Source organism: Formica exsecta, unplaced genomic scaffold, assembly GCF_003651465.1.
Source record: "Formica exsecta isolate Colony F162 unplaced genomic scaffold, ASM365146v1 scaffold82, whole genome shotgun sequence".
NCBI lineage: Eukaryota > Metazoa > Arthropoda > Insecta > Hymenoptera > Formicidae > Formica > Formica exsecta.
In genome coordinates, this window is record NW_021853592.1 from 1,572,526 (window position 1) to 1,581,375 (window position 8,850).

An 8,850-nucleotide genomic window follows, 5' to 3' on the forward strand; every position below is an offset into this window, starting at 1 on the left:
ATATCTTTTTAAAAGTTACAAATAATAATTATTATTACAGACATTTAATTTTTCAAATTTAAATTATTACTCTTTCCTGTGTTTACCTGTACATTGGTAATTTGTGACTGAAGAATTGGCTGTTATTGATAGATATAATGGATTGCAGAGATGGATTAAACCAGCTTCATTACACGAAAATGTAACAGTATGACTGTCACTACTTATTGATGCACAAGATACACTTGTATCTTCTGTTGCATTAAAATTTATGAAATGTCGCGATGTGCATACTTTAAGATTACCCCAGTCAGAGCCTTCAATCTATATGTAAAGTATATTTATTTATAATATATAAAAATTATTTTCTCTCTATATTATGTGACTAAAACATTGGCTTATGAAAAGAGGTTTACCTTTATCGTAGAAATATGATCGCTATCGCTAGAAAAGAAATAATTCGGATGCAATTTATAAGAAACCATCGTAGCTGGTTCAATATAATCGATAAATGAATTGGAAGATCCAACAACAGAATAATCGGCTCCACATTGTGTATTGATCAAGCGCTGTGGAACTGTGATGACACAATGTGTATGAAAATTATATTTTGCAGAACTCAAAAGAAATATTAAATTATATGACAAATTAGCTCGTATATCTACCTTGCTTTATTCTCAAAATTAAATCAACAATTGTTGAAGCTCCTTGTATATTATCTACAGCAGTGGTGGAAAATAAATCACTTATTGGATTGCTTACAAAATCTGACCATCTGTCCTTTGATCCATATGTCAATATAAGTAATACAGTATCTGCAATAATATACCAATCGCAAAGAATTTATGTAATTCTTTAAATTTGTAATGATTTAAAAAGTGACTAGAATATATCGGTGAATTAAGGTCCATAAAATTAATTTTAGCTTGTAATTTTCATAAGAATCAAAGATTCACCTGGTACTTGCTCACGCATTTTTTTTATCTGTTCTATACAGTATTCCTTGTCGGTATCAGGAACAGATGATTGATATGGAATAATCAAAACTACATTAGATTTTGCTTGTCCAAGACCGTAACGTTCATCGTCTAATTTCTTTTTTTGTAAAGAAATTAATTTCTCTAATAATTTAGCGAGATCGAAGGGCGAGCTACTGCTACTAACTGAACAAAAGAAAAAAGAGTTTCAATTTACATTCAATATCTAATATCATTATTAAAATATATACATACCATTTTTATAATTTGTTATATTATAATAACCAAAATCTAAAATACTGTTAGTAGTATTGATTATGATACTACTATCATGACCATTAATAATTGTATATTGACTATTGTATCGATTTATTTCCATTTTATCCAATATATTTCTATAAAAAAGGATAAAATGTATATATTTATACATTGTAATTATAATTCCTTTTTATGGCAATTTATATTTGTATATAAATTATATTTACGCAATGATTGGTTGTATCAAATCAAAAGGCCATGTTGTATCAATGATAATTGTTAGATCAACAGCGATTTGAATAACATTATTGAAACTTCCTGTTTCTGCATCTTGACAAGATGGATCTTTATTCATTGAAGAATCTTGAAAAATTATATGCCAATTTACATCTTATTGTTCTACGAAAGTATTTAATTTCCCCAAATAAGAGATAACGCAATACTTACGAATATACTGAGATAGTTCGTTCGCCGCTTGCATTGCAAATCTTTTGGTTACATCATCGTCCATCGTAGCCTTATGTAAATATTCCTCTAAGACTAACGAAGCACTATATGTCTATAAATGAAGCACAAGTTTGTTAACATATATTATATATTTGAATCATTTATGATACTAATAATTATTAAAAGTTATTGCATATCCATATAGGCGCTCTATATTTTTTATGATTTTTCCTTATTATATATATATAATTAACTTTATAGTTTATACATAATAATACTACATAATATATATTACCTGCATACTTAATGTCGAATTTTCTGTAAGTGTTGTAAACAACGTTTTTCGATTACATGCTCTAATTGAAGGATTGAGCAATCCGCGGGTACTATAGTACATATTTAAAATCTGTGATAGTTTTAAAGTAGGTATTTTCGAATATAAAGATTCAATTTCGTTAGCGAGAATTAATCCATCAAGATCTCCTCTGATTTCCGCTGTAGTAAATTGCAATTTTTCATTAGAGTTAAGAAAATACCAACGAGGCACAAATGATGAATTCCAATTTCCATTTACACCCACGCTAAGTTTCTCATTTGTAGGACCTTGTATTAAAGTAACTTCTGCCAAGTCACCTGTATAATATATATATATAAACTTTTTATAATGTTTTCATCAAATATATTCAATAATAATAAAAGAATTAGTAAAGTGCGACAATTTCAAAGATATACGAGATCAGGCTTATAATTATAATCAATTTAATTCTAAGTTTCTATTGCTATTCTCTTGAAAATCTCTACATATTACAAGCACAGAACATGCGAGAAAAGATAAATGTATCACCAGCCAAGGTTGCAATCCATCTATTATCCAATAATAATTTTGACAGATTTGCTTTTCTCTCTGGTGATTCATTGGGAAACACTTTTGAGAGCTCCACTATTTCAGGTTGCAATCCAGCAGCTATACCAGCGATTAGTGGCCCAGCAGAAACTGGACCCCAGCTATAAAAATATGTTTAAAACGCTGTGTTACTAGATTAAAAATTATATAATAGATTTTCTCATTTTGTGAAAATGAATGTGTCATCCTATTATGCACATAAAAAAATTAGAATATAAAATCTATATACTTAGTTTTTATAACACCATTTTCCACAGGACATCTGCTTCTTGGCGGGAATGCGAGAAGCCGGGCATTTTTCGGATGATTCGGAGGTAATTCTGGATAAAATGCATTTGGATCAACCGTATCTTCCGTAATCCCATTTTTGTGGTTCGTAATAACACCACTATATGTACAAAAAAAAAAATTTATAAATAAATATGTATGCATATAATTAAACTCTCATTGTATACATGTAATTAACATTATATAATTACTACGCTATTATATTTACATTTGTTCAGGTGTTAAGGTCTCTACTTCATCGGGAATATTGAAGTTTGTATTAATAGAATGATTGTTGTCTACGTTTCTCGCATATCTATACGCGTTGTCAGCATACCTACATACTGTCCCTTCGTCACCTCTTTCAAAGATTTCGATACTGCTGGATAGCATGAAATGAAGAGTACACTGTAAAATAATATATACTCATTAGATAAAAAAGTTATAATAATATAAAATATTATTTTTGGAAATTACACATTTCTTATCTTCTACATCTGAATAGCGAAGTATGAGTTTTTATTAAGCTTACTCTTTCAATATCACTGATTATGTCGTAAGGAAGTACGTAAGGTGCGATTGTCTTTTCCGGTATAAAACGAAGTATTTGCAAATATTTTTGAGCCTGTCCAGCTGCTCTATATGGTAATACACCGGATTGCTGTAGGACGGTTGGATTCTTTTCTATCCCATCTTGGCGAAATCTATGATTTTTTATGAAATATACACCAATGTATTTTAGTAATTTTAGTAAATGTCTTTTTATCACGAGGGAAGGAGGATGTAAATACTTTTTTCTTATTTATAACTTTTTTCTGTCTTTTTTAAATATTATTACAAAAAAAAATTACCTGTGCATAATTCCGATGGTCAAGCTTTGTAAATCCATGTTCAAGTTTTCTGTGTTTTCGATCTTTTCAAGAATTGCAATTAATGTATTTAACGTATGGGGTAATCTATTATCTTTCTCTAAAAGATATTTATTTTCATAACATTCTCGAAGCGTTGATGCAACATTTCGATACGTATCTTGTGCGAAAATGCCTGAAATAATTAGTTTATACGTGAGTATGTGCAGATATGTATCATAAATCGTGGTACAAGCAAAGCAAAGGTAATTCCTCATACAAATGCAAATCGAAAATATTATATACAATTCATCTTTTCAAATATACACTAGGCTTTTTTCGAAAAAATTAACTTTGAAGATCTGTCGAATATGTATGAAATCCTTGTATAAAAAAATATTATTCTATATTTTCAGATTTTCTTGTGCCAGTACAGCAAGACTGATAATTTTCGATACACTCTGTATATGTACATGTATGTTAATTGTGCGTGTATTTAGACACAGAATATCCCGTAATTGATGATACAATTTACGAAGACAATGATTCTATATGAAAAAATGAGTCGAAAATGTAGAATACAATTTTTTCATATACGACGGTTTATCTCCGAGAAAATTTATTTTAAGATTTGAACAAATTAATAACATACATTTGATTTTAATTTTGGATGATCTCTAATTATCTTTAAGCATAAAAAAGCATATTGTGTGTTACCATTTTCACAATTTTTTAAATTAATTTTGTTGAAAACAAAATCTTGTATCAAACAAATCTATTCTACATTTTTAATTTAATTTTTTTATGTAGAGTTACATATTATTTTCCTATCAATTCCGGAGGACACTGTGTGTGTATAAAAAATTATATATAAAATTTTATACACACACACACAGAATATCATCTCATAATAACTTTTTATCATTTTTAACAAACACGCTGTATTAAAATTAATGCATCAGAAATATTTGAAATAATATGTTTCTTACCAGGGAGAAATAGAATAATCCAGGAGTATAATCTAATCATTTTGCGACCGCTAAAAATCGAAGATAAAATGTATTGGATTCTGAATCGTTATTTTTATTTTTATATTAACACAGAGTAAAAGAGAGAGCAAAAAGAATATTACATTTATTTCGAAATAAAAAACTTGTTTAACACTTTTGCTTCTTTTATGTAAGAAAGACACGGTATCCCTTTGGTTTCACTTAACAAGGTACTACACCACACCTTTTCAGAGACATAGGAATACCTACTATCACTATCAGATAAGATACGGTATGTTATGAGTAATTTTCCCCCACTCTTATTTGTAGAAATAATCTTTATTAGAGAATATCCCAATTATTTGATAGATATATATTATATATACGAGATTTTGATATCATTAATTATCATAAAAACAAACTAAAATTATTTCATGTTTTTTCACTTATAGATGACATATATACATATTGCCTCGATATATATATGTATGTCAAGCCAGAAAATTTTTTATTCATAAACTAAATAATTATGATATACATCATTAATAGATAATATTAAACAGATATTTTATTTTGAGATACAATAGTTTATATATATATATAAATATGTTTCTATAAAATATATAAAAGCATTTATAAAAAAATATATAGATTGCGCACGCGGGTAGTCAGTTATCTTATCAGTATCTCAAAGTAGAACATATAATCTTACTATATCTTCATAATGTGAATCATTGGATAGTATACGAGTCAGGTGTAACATGAACGTTGTATTTGCAATGCAAGCTGCAATATTTTATCATTAAGATGGATTTTTTCAAAATTTTACTAATAATATATTACGGTACGTTATAACAAATATCAATGACAATGTTATTCACAAAAATGTATGATTAACAATATAACATAAGTTGACTATATATATATATTTATTTACTTTTACTTATTCTTTTGTTTATTTATTTACTTGTTGGAAGTTTCGACACTTTATATTCGTTACGTTTTCCAGGGATACGTCTAACAGAATCTCAATTTAGAATACCAGATGAACTTAAGGAATGTTACGTGAATAATAATATACAAGATTTCCACCTTCCTCTGAACATACGTGTATTATTAGATATCATTCGTAAAGCAGAAAAATACTTTTATACTACAATGGATATGAGAACAATGTCATCTTCTTTAATGCATAGGTACGTACAAATTTTTAATATATAAGTGAAAATTAAATATTATATTAAAATCTGATATTTAAATATTATAATTATAATTATATTGAAATATGAATTTAACACAAATTTTATAATTTTGCGTGTGTGCGTGCGTGCAGGTCCATAGCGTGTGTATATATGTATACTTCATTTTTTTCTCCTTTCCATACATTAGATTTAAACTTGATGGCATCAAACACTATAAAGATATACAAGAAAAGGATGGAATATTTCCCTTTGGATTTGGACGACAACATATTAAATATAAACTGACAAAAGAAATGATACCAGGAAAACCGCAACTTTTCCCATTTGATACACTTACAGCAATAGAACGATGCACTTTACATTTAGCTATTTCAAATACAATAATGAAAGAAAGTTTACATGGCACAAGTATACTATGTCAAGAAATCGGCCAAAAATTGACAGGTAATGCTTTTTTATTTACGCACAAATTTATATTTATTATAAAAAATATTCCAAATTAAAATAAACTGTATAACTATATGTGATATAGATAGAGCTTTATTTGCTGATCTGGAATGCCCAAAAGAATACGGTATAATCCTTACACCACACGGAACTATTGCCCCAGGTGCTATTATAGCAGCTATCGCTGCTTCTCTTCAGCATCAAAATGTTGAATTAAATCAAACAATTAATATGATGACATCTGGTATTGTATCCACAACTGTTGAAAAATAGAATATATCTTAAGATTTAAATATCTTGTTGTGTAATAAATGATGGAAAATATTTATAAGAATTTAAAGCGTAATCTTGTTTCCACAGAAAGAATTAACACTATATCAGATAATGTGAATCATTTTGAAGAAATTGACTTTATTGTGCCAAGAAATGAAATGATTCACAATAGATCAATGTCATATCTTCTTTTGCTTAATTTGACTATAAAATTAGACAATATATGGCTAGCAACAATAGCAGGTAGAATATTTCAAGTAACGGGATCCATATGTATATCATTTTCTTATCTTGAAATTAAAATCATAAAATAGAATATTATTTTTTTTAGGCGAATTAGCGGAAATGGTAGTATATCAAGGACCTATATTAAACTCTGATATGGAGCTTGGAGCTACCGGATTTTGGAATAATACTATGCGTCCTAATGTTTATTATTTAAATAATAATAATGGCTATTTTGATGCCACTCGTGCTGAGATAGTCGGTGACATTGATGGTAAATATCTGTAATTTTTTTTATTACACAAAAAATGATATAAAATTTCTGTAACTTTTCTGATACTTTAGCTTTTATTGTGTCATACACATACATATATAATTTACATCCTTTCCTGTACGATTCATATATAGGTCTCATCATAGCAAATAAGATGCAAACTTGGGTGGACAACTTTAACAGTCTTCGTTTGAGTCAAATTCTTGATATGTATTATTCAGAGGAAGGTATAACTCTATTTGATGAAAATATTAAAGTTTGTGATAGAAAGAGGGCTTTCTCGTATGCTGTACCAAAGACATTTTTGAATGAACAGGTTTTGTAACATATATATTATGTAATAGAAATATAATATGTGTATAGAAAAAAATTAACACATATAGATTTGTGTACTATATATCATAGATATTATTATATTTTGTAGAACGTAAATGTAATATATATATATAAAAAGTTAATACAAATTAATATATACTTATAACAGACATATGCTGCATCTTACCTCTTGGCCCATCATAATGGTATTATGTTTAAATCTCCAGAAGCTCTTAAACGATTGGTTGATTACGCGGTTACCAAATTCCATATTTATGCAAAAGAACATTTCTTGACAGAATTATTTTGTCGAAATGGGAAACATTATCCGCAAGTAGAAGTATTGATCGTATTTGATGGTTCTTGGACTAAGGAATATACAATGAATTTTATTGCGTAAGTCGAAATCAATGGACTTCATCGCACTGTACAAATTTTAAAACATGGTATATTAAAGACGATATAAATATTAATTAATTAACCAACAGCTCTATTTTTACTTATGCTCCGTTCTTATCAGAACATTAATAGATGACTTAGATATATCAATGTATGGTTCAAAAATGGGAATTCTGCATGCTACATCAGGACAATGGTTGCTTAATATGACAAATAGTCCTAGTCTTGCTTATCACGCTGTATCTAATTTTACAAAGATTTCATGTGAGTTTTATTTGATATATATCATATTAATTACTTTATACGATTAATGTTTTAAAAAATTACATATAGGGCCCACGCATTTGGATTTTGGTACAATATTGAATACAGTATTTATTTATTTGAATGAAACTTGGCAGACAAAATGGCAGCAACATACAATAGGAAATCTTGGTCAAGTGATGCTAATATTGGCTCCATTAACTCATCTGTTTTCAGAAACGGAACAACAGATTATTTTGAAATTATTACGAGAAATTAAGCATCTTTATCCTGGTAATAAAATATTCTTCTCATCAGCTCTGTATCTTTTTAAATTTATGATTTCTTTAAATTTCTACGTGCAAAAAGAAATAAATACATTTTCATGCTTTGAAAAAAATAAATAAATAAAAGGATATAAAAAAGAGAGAGAGAGATGAACTAATATATAATATGGTATATAATTACAGATCTGCACTTTTTATATTATGTATCAGAACAAAATTCTGATTTTTTTCAACCATTTATATTATCAGAGCAAGATCGTTCAATACGTGGTCCTAATATCGATGCTATTATACAATATTTGTCAACAAGTAAGTACCGTAAGCATAATTTATCAAATGAATATTAAAGCATATTTACATATACATATACATATATATATATATACATATACAATCAAACATAGCATATATATATATTACCGTAAGCTCAAATGAATATTAAAGCATATTTACATATACATATACATATATATATATATACATATACAATCAAACATAGCATATATACATATATAT

At 27.7% G+C, this 8,850-nt stretch overlaps 2 protein-coding genes across 3 annotated transcripts in view; one reads left to right on the forward strand and one right to left on the reverse strand.

Annotated features, from left to right (window-relative positions):
- LOC115244498 overlaps nt 1-4,915 on the reverse strand; it is a 14,015-nt gene extending 9,100 nt beyond the window's left edge. The window contains exons 1-15 of one of the 2 annotated variants that reach the window (XM_029822188.1): nt 4,813-4,915; nt 4,670-4,719; nt 3,684-3,876; nt 3,365-3,536; nt 3,062-3,240; nt 2,795-2,953; nt 2,506-2,666; nt 1,957-2,294; nt 1,662-1,773; nt 1,442-1,577; nt 1,212-1,351; nt 936-1,142; nt 645-794; nt 396-556; nt 87-303 (exon numbers count right to left, since the gene is read on the reverse strand). In XM_029822188.1, coding sequence (XP_029678048.1) covers nt 87-303; nt 396-556; nt 645-794; nt 936-1,142; nt 1,212-1,351; nt 1,442-1,577; nt 1,662-1,773; nt 1,957-2,294; nt 2,506-2,666; nt 2,795-2,953; nt 3,062-3,240; nt 3,365-3,536; nt 3,684-3,876; nt 4,670-4,709 — 2,365 coding nt within the window. In that variant the 5' untranslated portion in view covers nt 4,710-4,719; nt 4,813-4,915. The other variant, XM_029822187.1, reaches the window with a different exon arrangement.
- Nucleotides 4,916-5,435: 520 nt separating this feature from the next.
- The window catches only part of LOC115244466, an 8,695-nt gene continuing 5,280 nt past the window's right edge, over nt 5,436-8,850 (forward strand). The window contains exons 1-11 of the mRNA XM_029822125.1: nt 5,436-5,513; nt 5,679-5,865; nt 6,059-6,315; nt 6,404-6,562; nt 6,679-6,834; nt 6,923-7,090; nt 7,225-7,406; nt 7,575-7,801; nt 7,926-8,068; nt 8,138-8,341; nt 8,518-8,643. Coding sequence (XP_029677985.1) covers nt 5,477-5,513; nt 5,679-5,865; nt 6,059-6,315; nt 6,404-6,562; nt 6,679-6,834; nt 6,923-7,090; nt 7,225-7,406; nt 7,575-7,801; nt 7,926-8,068; nt 8,138-8,341; nt 8,518-8,643 — 1,846 coding nt within the window. The 5' untranslated portion in view covers nt 5,436-5,476. The remainder of the gene's footprint in view (nt 5,514-5,678; nt 5,866-6,058; nt 6,316-6,403; nt 6,563-6,678; nt 6,835-6,922; nt 7,091-7,224; nt 7,407-7,574; nt 7,802-7,925; nt 8,069-8,137; nt 8,342-8,517; nt 8,644-8,850) is intronic.